Source organism: Pelodiscus sinensis, chromosome 4 (genome assembly GCF_052426305.1).
Source record: "Pelodiscus sinensis isolate ZL-2025 chromosome 4, ASM5242630v1, whole genome shotgun sequence".
NCBI classification, from domain to species: domain Eukaryota; kingdom Metazoa; phylum Chordata; order Testudines; family Trionychidae; genus Pelodiscus; species Pelodiscus sinensis.
In genome coordinates, this window is record NC_143055.1 from 7,374,155 (window position 1) to 7,388,606 (window position 14,452).

The 14,452-nt window shown below is 45.0% G+C and overlaps 1 protein-coding gene across 1 annotated transcript in view; it reads left to right on the forward strand.

Moving 5' to 3' along the window:
• Positions 1-14,452, forward strand: part of DDRGK1 (DDRGK domain containing 1) — a 55,109-nt gene that overhangs the window by 15,583 nt on the left and 25,074 nt on the right. Inside the window, exons 3-4 of the mRNA XM_075931006.2 lie at positions 9,939-10,045; positions 12,584-12,685. Of these exons, the coding sequence (XP_075787121.1) occupies positions 9,939-10,045; positions 12,584-12,685 (209 nt within the window). The remainder of the gene's footprint in view (positions 1-9,938; positions 10,046-12,583; positions 12,686-14,452) is intronic.

A 14,452-nucleotide genomic window follows, 5' to 3' on the forward strand; every position in this document is an offset into this window, starting at 1 on the left:
GTACCCTAGCACACCTGAGATTTGGGCCTTGTGTAATCGTTGCTTACACATTAGCGGGGAAGAAAGTGGAGTTTTCTTATTTTAAAATTAAATGTCTTTGCTAGAATAAGACACTTTCAAGGGAAGAAGAATGACCCTGTACTTTGGTGACTCTACTGAGTTGCTTTATCACTTCAAGAGTGAAATGTTCCACTGTAGAATAAAGGAAAGGATTGACATGGAAATGATCTTTGATCATCTGGTCTGACTTCTGTATAACATAACCCAGGGAACTTCACTGAAATAACTCCTGTTTGAACAAAAGAATTTGTTTTGTAAGATAATCTTGATTTAAAAATTGCCAGTGACAGTTCACCAGGATTTTTCCAATGATTCATTACTGTCTCTGTTGTTAAGGCTAAATTTGTCCTGCTTTGCCAGCTGTTGGATCATGCTATAATCTCTCTCTCCTAGAGCCCATTAGCCAATATCTGTTTCCCGTGTAAGTACATAGTGATTTGTGATCGAGTCACCCCATAACCTTCTCTGTGCTAAGCAAAGGAGATTGGGCTCCTTGGAATTTTACTGCAAGGCACAATTTCTAATCCTTTAATTGTTCTTGTGGTTCATCTCTGAACCTTCTCCAATTTACCATACAGTGCTAGAAAGAGGATTCTTTTTGACGGCTTCTAGTTGTCGTTGCTTGGTTCTTGTGCCTAGCCTGTTGAATTCATATTTTAATCTATGCAGGTGCTTATAAGTAGCTATTGAAATAAGTTAGATAAAGGCTTAATTTTATTTACTGGAACTGTTCTCTAGATATTGTGAGTGGGTGAGGAGGAATAGTTAATAGAAAGAAAGATGGGAAATTATTGGGGGGGGATGTAAAATACTCACCCTTAGCAAGTGGAGTTAAATCAACATGAAATCTTTCTTGTGGCAGCTTCTTCCTGCGGTTGGGGTGGGGCAGGACATCTGAAGGACTTGCAGATTGGCCCAGAAAACAGGTTTGAAATGTCTAATGCCGACAGCTTCCCCACAGAACCTTGACCCCGGTGTGTAGGCAGGCTCTTTATTCAAGGGTCCCGTGTGGGCTGCGGCAGGCCTGTTAGCCAAGCGTCCCACGCCGGGTCTGCCTGCTGAGTAAATTTTTCAGTGGTTAGTTGATTACTCAAAGAAGGTCGTCTCTTATGAGAGTAACCATGTCTATTAATAACCTGCTCGGGTCCAAATGTTTGGGCAGACTTGTGACAGAGTGATTCTCAAAATGAGTGAACCCTCTGAGCTCAATTGACTTAGAAAATAATCTTTGATCAACAGCTGCCAATCCTTCACACCACACTGGTGCTGCTGCTGCAGCAACTCACAATACTAATTGCCAAGATCCACGTGGCGCAGGACAAACAGATGACAGAGCTCTCTTGGGGGTACTTGTAGCCTGTTGGGCATAACACAACAAGATGGGCAACTCCAGGGTACCTTCCTGGGCCAGAATTACAACAGTGAGGATAATGAATACACTTACAGACAGATACTGAATGTTCGGTAGTAAGTTTGGGGTGTAGTAGGGTAGAAAGGAAGGATGGCCCCATGGCTAAGGCACTAGTCTAGAGTTGGGGAGACCGAAGTTTGATTCCATGCTCAGCTATAGACTTCCTGTGTAAAGTTGGGCCAGTCACTGAGCCTGGGTGAGGGAGGGATGTCCTGTAAGTGTATGAGTTTGCAAGGCTCAGGGTTTCCATGAAAGTGTGTGTGCATGGCTCAGGAATGGCTTTGACTGAAACCAGCTCTTAAGCCTCTTCAGTTGATTCAGGTGGAGGTGGCAGTGAAAGGTTGAGCCAGCAAAGGAGTCACCAGAGCTTGGAGCTGATGGCTCCGGCGGAGTCTGGTTTTTAGCATTTAATGGCTTTGCTGAAAGCTTTCCTTCAGACATGAGATTGGGATTGAAGACCCATTTCGAGGACCAGGCTGCCACTCAGAGTAGTGAGGTGTCACTGCTAAAATGCTCAGCAGTGAAGTATTTAACCTCCTGGACACTTTCATTTTCCTTTGGTAAGTGTAGAAAAATATCAGGCTTCCTAGGTGTTTACTCAACCTTTAGGAGGCCTTGATTCCTAGTACTATAGCCATATCCCCCACGAATGCACCTAAAACCATACAGCGCCTTGCACGGTGGGGCGGGACCCTTTGAGTATCACAGCACTAAGATGATCATTCTTGTCTATGCCACAAGACTCTCTGCCCATCTGGAGAGTAATTGCTTCCTTTTAATTGTGAGACAGGCACCTTAAATGAAAGCTGAGCCCTATTGTGCTAGATGTGGTGCAGACATGTAGTGAGAAGCTCTGTTCCCCAAAAAGATGATAATCTAAAGAGGGGAAACAGGTGAGAGAGGTGAAATATCTCTCCCAAGGTTCACAGCATGGCTCACTCCAGTGCCCTAGCCCCCATTCATGGAAAACCACATCAGCATTTTGGGAAGTCTGAGGTCTCCTCTCTGTGCTATTGTTTCTGTGTCTGCAGACTAAGGAAGGCAAAACTCAGTTTGCATTGGGATCTGCCTGGAAGGCTTATCTCTGTGCCCCCCACCTGGAATCAACCCTGCAAAAACTAGTAGAGCCCCCAGAGAAGTGCTGGCACAGCCAGGCATCCCAGCGAACCCCGTACAATCTCGCTTTCAAAATACAGAGACATAGTTGTCCCAATTTAAACATTGCAGATTAAAACATCGTAGTTGAAATGTGGTTCCTTTTATTTACCTCCTGAGACCTGGAACTCAGAATGGTCTGCTTCTCCCAGGAGGCATCAGATACCTACAGCTTGCTGGACTGTGTAGCTGCGTAGTTGCTAACTGCTACAGGAAGAGCACAGAAACGACAACAGATTGTTGGTTTTTTTAAATCAATCTGCTGACCATAAGGCTCATATGTGTAGCATTTTAAATCTGCATCTGTTCGTAATTTTGACATCTGAAACAGTGCCTACATAAAATTCACCTTGACTAATGCCGCGCTCCTCATTTATTTTAAATCCATTATTGTTTGATACTTTTCATTAAATAAAGCATCCTATCTACACCTTCCTAGGATGATGGAATTGATTGTCATTAAACTGGGATGTTCTGTGCTGTTTTACTTGCAAGATCAGCCTGTAGTGACTCGCTGACCATTTTAAAATCAACTTTGGATGTTTTTCTGAAAGATTTGTGGTAGGATTGTTTGGGGGTAGGTCTCTGGCCTGTGTAATGTAGGAGATCACTCTAGATGGCCACAATGGTCTTTTCTGGCCTTGGAATCTGAGTCCTAGAATCCCAGGGCTGGAAAAGACCTCAGGAGTTATTGAGTCCAGCCCCTTGCCTAAAGCAGGACCAACCCAACTCAATCATCCCAGCCAGGGCTTTGTCAAGCCAGGACTTAAAAACCTCTAGGGATGGAGACTCCACCACCTCCCTAGGGAACGCATCCCAGTGCTTCCCCACCCTTCTCAGGAAATAGTTTTTCCTAATATCCAATGCAGACCTCTCCCACTGCAACTTAAGACCATTGCTCTTGTTCTGCCATCCGTCACTACTGAGTCTCCTTAACTACTAAGTAAGGAATACACCTCACTTATTCACAATAGTGCCATGCATCCCAGGATACATACATTGTTCCATAAACGTTAATGATGCCTCACAAAGTCATGTGAGATAGGTTACAGGTTGAACCTCTTCAATCCAGCATCCATGGGGCCTGACTGGTTCTGAACCAGAGAATTTTCCATCCCACAGGAGGTCAATACTGTCTAGCAGAATTACCAACACTTACACTGCTTCCAGGGCTGTTAGAGGATGTTTAGGGGTAAATCAGAGCTAAATAACAGCACAGAACACTGAGAGCCAGGACTGATGTCCACAAACAAACTTTATGGGATCTTCATGGCTGCACCCATGAAAAGTGGACATGCAGCTAACTAAAATCATTCCGGACTCCAGATGTTTCCGGACCAGAGAGGTTCAGTCTGTACTGTTAGTTCTGTTAATGCATGTAGCCCTTGTCCTATGCTTCTAGGTTAAGAGAAATAAAATACTGTAAAACTTCTTCAATGCACAGTTAAACTTTGTGCTGTGCTTTCCATGACTACCAAATTCTTCATTAGCACACCGCCGGTAAATGGTATACGTTGTGACCTGGATTTGTTATCCTCTTGAAATAGATATCATAGCTGATATTAGTGTTATCAATATATCTGCCGCATTTTTATAGCAACCTCGATTTCCTTTACATCAGTAAACCACGTGGTATGGTTTAGCACTGACCATCTTTGCCCTTGAGACATTTCCAGCGCAGACCTGAGTGAAGGAAGCTAGTTTGTCTTGTTTCTCAGTTGCCCTTATTCAGAAAAGGAATTTCAAGTGGTTCGATGGCTCCTTTGAGAAGTATATGCCCTTTACGTATTGCACTTGATTGTCATGCATGTAGGCTGGTTTCATGGCTGCAGATTAATAGGCCACTGTCTTGTTTGAGTCCTAAAATGGATCACTGATAAATCTTTTCACTTACAAAAAGAAGCTGCTTGCATGACTGTAATGTTATTCATCTTATTACCCACGCCTTTCCATATGGTGGCTTGGTTTGTCCCCATAAGTGGCCACATGTAACAGATTCTGATGTAAGCAGGGTTGGGTGGATTTCAGAAGCCAATTACCTTAGTTGCTTTGGGTTCATTATCATTTTATATTGCAGTAGTTTGGGGAGCCCGTGCCCTGGACCAGGGTCCCATTGTGCTAGGCACTAGACAAATACATAATAAAAAGACCACGGCCCAAAGAGCTGACAGAAATGAGCCTGTGGCGCTGAATTCTGCTTCAGGTTTTACTGGTGTAAAACAGTTTACTTCAGCAGACTTACTGTTGTTTCACCAGTGTAAATTGCATTTGATCCCTGATCTACAGAACCAGAGCCCAGCAGCAAAAGGAATTTGTTAAAAGAATAGGGATGTGAATGACTAGTTGCTCCCCCCTCCCATGAGAAAGTGGCAGCGGGGGGCAAAGCAGGGGGAGAAGACTAGGGGGTGCTTCAAAGCCGGGGTGCTTCAAAGCCACAGTGCTGCATAGAGCCTAGGACCAGACCCCGGGCTCCACGCAGCGTTTCAAAGCAGCAGTGCCACGTGGAGACCTTGGGCTCCGTGGTGCTGCTGCTTTGAAATGCCGCAGGGAACACAGGGCCGGGGGGGACTGCTTGAGTCCCCCACTGATCCCATCCTCCCCGCAGTGCTTTCTCCTTTGAAGTGTAGCAACAGCCTTGGAGAGGCGGAAACACCCTTATTGACTAATCGAATAGTCTATACAAATTGCACCAACGATTCGATTAGCCCAATAATCAAAATTTTACATCGCTAAAAAGAAATACAAAAAAATGCATCTGAATGCTGATGACTTCATAATGATAAGGTTATTGGCAGGGAAGCAGCATTATCTACAGTTGGTGTAGGTTAAATGCAAAAAGAAAACAAAACCCACACAACTCCAAGCCAAAAACAATCAGGAAACAGTCTTAAAGTTTTGCATGTCCACCTGGGGAAGCTCAAAACTATGACTCCTACATCAGCAGTAACCTCTGTCCCCCGGCACACATACACCTTTCATTGTCTGTGCATGGCTGAATAGGTCTGCATGGAGTGTTTAAGCTACAGTGGTAATAACTGCGTGACAGCTCAAATGCCATGCTGCATTTAATGTCTGTTCTGCATTTGGGTTAATTATTCGTCAGCTTAAATAATGAAGGCAGTAACTCAGTAAAGCACTTCTGCATGTACTTAAGTCCTGGTAAGCACGTACTTGGGTACCTTGTTAATTTGAAGCACTTTGCTGAATCATGAGCCGAACACAGTCTAAAGGGAGATGTGGTGCATTTCTAGCAACTGCACATTCAAGGAAACGCGCTGATGTCTTGAGGAAGTGGGTCTTGTGGGATCCCATCAGACGCTTCATACTGGGTGGGGAGGAGGGGGAGGAAAATGTTAATGGTCAGAGGTCAGTCCCCGACAAACGTTGAAAGAGCATTGCTAGACTGAGAGCCAGCACTGGTGCAAATCTCCCACATGCAGACAAGCCCCGAGGAATCAATAAGAAATGCTATTCCGATAACTCTTAAGGCCTTGGCTACGCTGGTAGGTTTTGTCGCTAAAAAACACCTTTTGGCGACAAACCAGTGAGAGCTGGTTTAACACTAAGGATGTTAAATATCAGTTAATTTAATAGTTGAGTAGTCGATGGAATTTCCATCGACTAGTCGATAGGCACTTCCGCATTCCTCCTTTGAAACGTGAGACTCTTGTACATTTCAAAGGAGGAATGCGGAACTCCATGTGCAGCCCGGGACCAACAGGAAGTCCCGCTTAACTTTGGGCTGCACGCAGATGCCAGTTTTGAAATCTACAAGAGTCCCCAGTGGGGGCTCTTATGCATTTCAAAGTGGAGGTGCCCTCATGGACCTCGGGGTCAGTGGGGGACTCTCCAGCTGACTAGAGGTTCTATGCAGCATTTCCCGAGAACCCAGGGTAAGCTGGGGACTCACCAGCTGATCCTGGGTTCTATGAAAATGCCACATGGACACCCGGGATCAGCTGGGGAGTCCCAGGCTTACCTCGGGCTCCACGTGACACTGCTGTTCAAAGGGGCAGCACTGCACAGCTGATTCCAGGCTTAGTTGTGCGGTGTTGCCACTTTGAATGCCACCTTGGCGTTTGAAAGCGGCAGCTTCACACAGCTAATCCCAGGATCAGCTGAGCAGCACTGCCATACGGCCTCCCTGCAGCGCTGCTGGTTTGAAGTACCCCCTCTACCCACCCCTCTTTGCTGCCTCTATCAGAGAGGCAGCAAGGGGGGGGGGGATCAGTCAGTCAGCTGTACTATCCGATAAGCATTTGCTTATTGGATAGTTGACTAGTCCTTAACATCCTCAGTCTACACTACAACGCAACATTTTTGTCTGGGAAAAATACCCACTTTTGACGACACAAATTTCATCCCTGCAAAAGACTTTTGTCTTTTCCCCTCTCTTTATTGTTGACACAGAACCAGTGTAGACTGTGGTGTTTGTTTTTGTCATGAGAACTGACTTCTGCCGGTATCCCACAATGCCTACCCTGATGGCTCTGCTCAGTGTTTTGTGATCTCTGCTGCCCTGCGGGCATGCACTCTTCTCCTTTCAGAGCTCCAGGAAGTATCTAACCAATTCAGTGAGCTGCCACCTTTGGGGAACAGAGTAAAGCAATAGAGTAAATGCTCCTGTTCTGCTGCTGCGGGGGTGGCCTGGAGATATGGTTGTGCTGCTCTGACATTCCTCAGCACTGAGAACTCACAGAGATAGGAGGGATTCCCAAGAAGCGCAGGGATCAGTTCTGCCTACCCACTCTGTTTTGTTCTGTCGACAGGGGCGCTAGCCATGTGGCCCAGAAATGTCCTCAGTGGGAGGCAGAAAAACTGGTGTGATCAGTTTTCACTTTCGTGTGTCGACAGCACTTGTTGCCAGTCTTTCCCAGTAGGCATAGCCTAAGCTTTACAGGGCAGGTTCTGTTTTATTCTTCGCTCCTGGAAAGTGCCAGTCGTATATGTGCTGACTCTAACTGTGAACGGGAAGGGTGTAACTCCATGCAGCATTTCTGGGGATGTGTTGCTACCTTTGATATTTCCACATGTCACAGAGTTGAATTATTTTCACTTAGTAAAATTTCAGAAGCTGTGGCTATGTAAAATGTGAGCGAGTCTTGTGCTTTCTGAGCCTGCATAGGAGAAGCAGTGGGGGGAAACCCTACTGAACCTCTGGCTAGGACAATGGTCTCCAACCTTTTTAAGCACAAGGTCACTTTGAATTTAAGTCAGTCCAGGATCTCTCTCAAACCCAAATACCTCTGCCACGCCCCTTCACCAACGTCCCTCCCCTTCGCCGAGGCCCCGCCATCCTCACTCTGTGAAGATGGGGAATAGAAGAGGGGGACAGAGTGACGTCAGTGCCTCCCTGCCTCTGTCTCCCACAATGAGCAGAGACTCTCTGGGGCAGCTCTGGGCAGGAGCAGCAGTGCAATGCGGGCTGGGGCAGCTGAAGTGCCGGCACTTCACAGCCTCCCAGCCAAACCAGTTAAGATCACCTGTCAGAGACTCCAAGATCTACCAGTAGATCCTCAGCTACTGGTTGGCGACCACTGGACTAGTATGATTTCACTCCTCCTGAAGTCTGGGCTGAGAAGTCTACCTTGTGTTTATTTCCTTCCAGAGTGAGTAAGCAGTGGAATAGTTGGAGAACAATTCTAGTATGGAAGGCAGCTACTGTCTGTATTTGTGTGTGTTTCAGTTTGTCAAACAGGCCTCGGATTACGCATTCAAAACCTAAACCTACCAAAGACGGTACCTGATCCCACAGCCACCTAATCACACCCTCTGGCAAATGCCTGAGGTAAATCTGGGCTTTGCCCCACGCCCTAAAGGTCAACTGAAGTGGGCTCTGTCAGACCAGGATTTAAATTCCACGTGCAAAAGGGTCTTTCGTAAAAACGCACCGTAACCAAACCCATCACAGTTCATTGTAGTGACTGGCATATTTCAAGCATTCCAAAATCATGAGTTGGGTCCTCAAAGTTGTGAGATTCTATATACCCTTTCCCCTTTCGGCCTTAGAGGCAGGAGACACCGTGGCCACATGGTCTGGGGCTGGTCCCAGACTGTTTGGACATAGCAACGGCACCTCCAGGGCTGGCCCTGGGCAGCCTGGCCACGGTAGCGGCGCCTGCGGGGACGGTCCTGGGCCACAGCACCTCCAGCTTCCAGGACGGCCTGGGGATGCGTGGCCATGGCTGCGGCACCGCCGGGGCTGGCCCAGGACCCCATGGTCGAGGCGCCGCTGAGGAGCCTCAGCCCCACTGCTGCCTCCTCTCCAGTGGCTGCGCGGGGGCAGGAGGGGTGGGACTGAGTTCCTTTCCCCCGCGGGGCACATGCCACAGGTTGGGCATGTCCATTCGGGGGTGGGACCTGGAACTGTCTCGCGGACCAGATCCGGCCTACTGAGGGTCTTTTTCCCACCCCTGCTTTACGCCATGCAGAATCCCAATAACTCTCCTTGAACATCGGGGTCAATCTACTCCTGTGTTGCAAGATTGGGTCCCAGGTTAGGCAGGCGAATGAGTAATAAGATCAAACATGTGGCCTGCAAAGAAACGAGGGGACAGAATATTTTCTGGGGAGAGAGCAGCCTCGTGCAAAGACCGAAGCTCATTGATTACTTGATCAGCAAATATTTAGGTATTGTAAAAATGCATCTCCAATTGCATCTCTAACTTGCACATTGTTCTCATGTTCCACGAGTGCAGAAACAATTGCAAATTGCCAGGTTTGTTTTAGAAGGTCATTTTTGTTTGTGCAATTGCTGTGACTTCACTGTGCAGGCAGGCTATTAAAGATCAAGCACATGATATGCATTGTATAGTCCTTGGAGGGTTTTATATGTTTTCTTTTAAACATCAGACATGGGGAATGGTGGGCAGCATCACAGTGTAAATTACTAAACCTTCTCTAAATGCCCCCTTTTTTTTTTTTTAAATATTGAGATCATATGTTGCAATAGGCTTGAAGGTACCAGGATAACAAAATCCCTACAGCCGGATGTTAAATTGTAAAAGTAAGTGCGTATAACGCATGACTTTGTAGAGATGTAATGAAAATTACATTTCACTGTGGAAAGCAGGATGTTGATGCTATACAGCTTTTCTTCAAAGGCTCCAGTATAGTTTACCTCTGACTTCACCATACGTTTGCCTGCCTTGTAAAATCGGTTTTGTGGCTTTGGCAGCCCCTTGTGAATGCCTTCTTTCTTTTTTTTATTGAATCTTGTCAGACATTTGGCTGTCTTCTCATCTCTCTTCAGAAGCAGGGAATCCAGCTGTGAGAGCTCTAAATGTTCTTTGTCTCTAATGCATTGTTGCAGAAGAAGAGGATGGAGATGAAGCTGCAGAATTTCAGTTGTCTGGGAAAATTGGAGCAAAGAAACAGAGGAAGCTAGAAGAGAAACAAGCCAGAAAAGCCCAGCGAGAGGTGAGTGTTTGGTACTATACCTAAAGCACAAAGCAAAGGGCAGGTGATAGCTGACCTGTAGGAGGCAGGAGGAGTTTGGTCACAACAGCTGGGAATGTCATCAAAAGTGTGTGTGTGGGGAACATTTTGCTTTGGGGGCGTACCCTCCCCATCCAATCGTCTGGGCCTCTGGAAGAGCAGCTGATAGTTGTGATTGTTTATTGTACAACCTGAGTCACACAGCCCCTTAAACATACACCCCCACTGAAATTTGATTAATGTCGCTGTGCAGAAGCATCCCGGCCCCCAGACCTGCTTCAGAGTGTACGGACGTGTCCAGACCCCCACCGTGGTGCCTATCCCTGCAGCACTGCACAAGGATATTTGAGGGCTAGCGGGCTGTTTCCAAAACCGACCAAAAAGGAGCTTAGGGCTTGCCCTTGCTGCCACCTCAAGTTTGCAGTATGATTGAGGGAATGTCTATGCAGTGCTCCATGTTCACCTACAGGGGGGAAGTCCCCTCTCTAACCACCTGCTGTGCTGGTTCTCCATGCACAGACTTTCTCTGTTCACTCCTGGGGGAGTGGATGAGAATTTGGTGACCTAGGCAAGCTCTCTCTTTGCAAAGCCCGTTGACGTTTCTGGGAGCTGAGCATTCAGTCCCTAGGCCAGAATTCAGCAGAGAGCAAAAACCCTAGAAAACAGACATCCCTGTGCTATGAATATCTTCCGTTTCCTAAGCTCTAGTTCTGCATATTGAATTACCAGCTTAACCACTCTGGCATTTTCAGTTGCACGTGTTTAGTTGCCCCTGGACTCCCAGCTGTTAATCAGCAGCAGCAGATCTTCCTAAAGCACATTAGTGGGTGATTCAAGTTTTTATACATTAATTTCTTTTTCCTGTTCTACTTTATTGGCCTGCAGTCTCTGTAACCTGGAGCATGGTTTGCAAAAGCTTGATGTAACTACAACAGACTTTTGTGTAACAGAGAAGTCCCCACAGTACCTGAGTGAATGTAGTAATTAAGTCTGTTGGGCTGAAACTGACCTCTGCACTGGATCCACACACAGCCCCACATAAGCCCTGTGTTAAGAAATAAAGTGGTGCCTGGATTTTACAAGGATTACATTTACGTAGGCTTGCTGTGGTAATAAGCACTATAGATAGCATGCATGGTAGCAAACACTGCATGATTAGGGATAGACTTCCATTCCGATTCTGCCTTCATTTGTTCACAATCATTTTGGGGTTTACTTTCTGTGCTTGACTTCTTATGCAGGATTGGAGCAAAATCAGATCAGTAGATCAGTGCTTTTCAGACTGCTAGGATTTCCAAAGTGGTTTCCACCTCCAATTGAATTTTTTTAGCAGTCTGAAAATGAGAAAAGGTTGAAAATCAGAGTTAAATAAAGGGTGGCAGAGGGAGGCAGAAAGATTCTTTGGTCCATTTGAAATCAAGCTGATTTTCTTTTTCCACACAGATAACCGGTCAGCTGTTTTGAGTTAAAATGACACTATTCCAGGTGGCACTTCCTCAATGAGGATGCATCTCCTGGCTATTGACTTTAAAAACAACAAATTAATTAATTATTTTTTCAGTGGGGAGAAAGGAGGGAAATAATTTTTAAAAAAATCAGTATCAAGATGTTCTAAAATGATAGTCTAAATCATCCATTACAGGACATCCTCGCTATACGTCGCCCTGGCATGTGTCGGCTCTTCGTGAACATCATTAATTGTTGTAGGAACTGTTGTGTTATAAGTCCTCCTATTCCCACTTTTGCATCGCACACAAAAAAAGACCAGTTCATGAAAGTGAACTGGGGGAAGAATATTCCCCGCTTGACATCATTTTGCTATAAAGCCACATTTTTTGGAATGTATCTTGGACATATAGCAGGGATGCCCTGTGATTTCCCCCTTCCCCTCTTTCCCCTCCCCCCCGCCCTTGGAATAATTTGAGGTATTGGCTCTGGTGGTTGGTTATTTTGGAGGAGAGGGGTCATCTTGTATTTTTAAGTTAAATTTAGTCTTCCTTAACAATAAGATTTCCATTCTTTATCTAGGAGAGCAATTTATCCATTTGAACTGTAAAATAATTTAAATGTGATTTCATTGTAAATTTAGAGGATGCCATTCAGATTAATAAGAACAAAATTCAAGGTAGATTTAAAACTAGGGTTTTTATGATTGCAAAGTTTGGTTTTTTTTATTTAAAGTGTAGGGAAAAGTAAATGGTTGTCACAATATACAGTAGCAAAGCTACAAGAATCAGCTAATATGTGCATTCAGTGGAGATGAAAACTTTGACAAAGGAAACTGATATTTTAAATCACCATAAGGATAATTTATAAACTTAGTGGAAATACTAAAATTCTAAACAAACAGAAAACTCTGATGATAAACTAGAAGACCTTCTTTCAAAAAAAAAAAAAATCAGTTATGTATTTCTGGATACAAGAGTCCAGGAAACTGGTAAGAGAGAACTGATGCTTTGTGAAGTATGAAACCAGAGATTGAGAGAGAATAATCTATGGCTTTTTAAAAATTATTTTTAGGCTGAAGAAGCAGAGCGTGAGGAACGGAAAAAACTCGAGTCAAAGAGAGAAGAGGAAAGGCAGAAAGAAGAGGAGAGAATACGCCTTGAAGAAGAAAGACAGGTGGGACATGATTGTGTTTGCAGATGGAAATTTTAAAGGAAATTTTGCCGGCTTTATCAGACAAGCCTTTGATGGGTTTTTTGTTTTGTTTTGTTCCGTTATTATTTGTATGATAGTGCCTAGAGATACCAACCAAGAGCAGGATCCTGTTGTGTTAAAAGTTTGACAGACAGAGACAGCCCCTGTTTGTCTATGTAGACAAGGCAAAGGGGAAGTGACTAAACCCCATACTCTCACAGCTGGTCAGTGGCTAGAATGCTCATCTATTGGCTCCTAGTCCAGTTGGCTGTCTGTTACTCCACACTGACTCCCTTTGTGTTAGAACTTTGCCATTGAAGAGTTGTTTGGTTGATTTGCTGTGACATGAATGCTGATTTAGTCACCCAAGGGACCATCAAAAACAGCTTGGTTTTTAGGAGAGTTACTTTAAGAAGCCCTGTCCAATCGTAGTGGGAGCTTTGGGAAGATATTTCCGACTGGTTTCCTATGGGAGGGGGCTGGTTATCAAAAGCCTTCTGAGCCCAGCTTTCACTGTAACTTTAAAACAGTCATGTATAAAGTGAAAGACTCATCAAAGCCGGCGTGCTAGAGCAGTGTTTCTCAACCAGTGGTACGAGTTTCTTAGGGGTACCCAAGAGAAGTCTGGGGAGGGGGGGGTATGTCAGCACAACTGAAATTTGGAGAAAACTGAATTTTTTTGTTAAGTTTTACAGCGCTTTATTATTTTTGTACTTTTTACACCCAAAAATTTCATCGCCTACCCAGCTACGATTAAGTTGTTTAAACAAATGTATTGCAATGGCGCACACACATTTTGTGTGTCTGAAAACTGTAGGTACTAAGGTACTTATAATTTTTTTAAAGGGGGAACATACATACATACACACACATATATATATTTTTTTAAAGGGGTACTTTATAAAAAAAAAGATTGAGAAACACTGTACTAGGCTGCTGTAGTGCTTTCTGGGGCCATCACAATGTGAAAACTTACTTTGGAAATCTTTAAAAATGAATGTTGGTGTGCGTAGCAAGAAAGGTTAAGAAAAGCAGGTACTGGGCATACCTCAGAGCCTCTGGGAAAGTGTCCCTTCAGCTAGGAGACTGGAAGGCCAAGCTGTTCATCCTAGATTTCTCTGAGCAGCAAGAACCACTCTGGAGACAGCTAGCGGGGAAGAAGCAGCTTCATAGTCTCTTGGGCACATGAGCAAGCTGTACAGAAGCTTTGGGGGATGCAGGCAGGGGTGAGTCGCTGTCAGACGTCATGTAGCAATGCTCATTGCAGTCACACCTACCAATGAAGCCTGAATACCCTCTGGGTGAATCGCCTGGCATACGGGAATGAGGATGCTGATTTGTGTCTGCCTGCTTGCACTAAGTGGGTTTGTTTTAGTTATTCCAAATAGGGATTGTGTCTGCTGATATCCGAAAAGATGAGACCCGTGGCCTTTTCACATTTGGAGGTGAATGCACAGAACAGCGCGTAGGAAGTATTGTAAGCATGCTTGAGAAGACACACTTTACAGAAGGAAACCAACAGAAGATGCCTAACATGCTCTCATTTTTCTGCAGAAACAAAATGTTTCTGGGTCACCCATTGAAAAATTTCTCCCTCACGTCCCAGCTGTTCCGACAAGCTAGTACATCAGTGGAAAGCGTCTGGGCTGTTAGTTTTTTATGAATGGTGAAAGTGTTATCCAGAGCAGCAAGGGTGAGCAGGGATTTGTAAAAAATAAAGCCAAAACAAAAGTGTTTTGGAAGGGGATA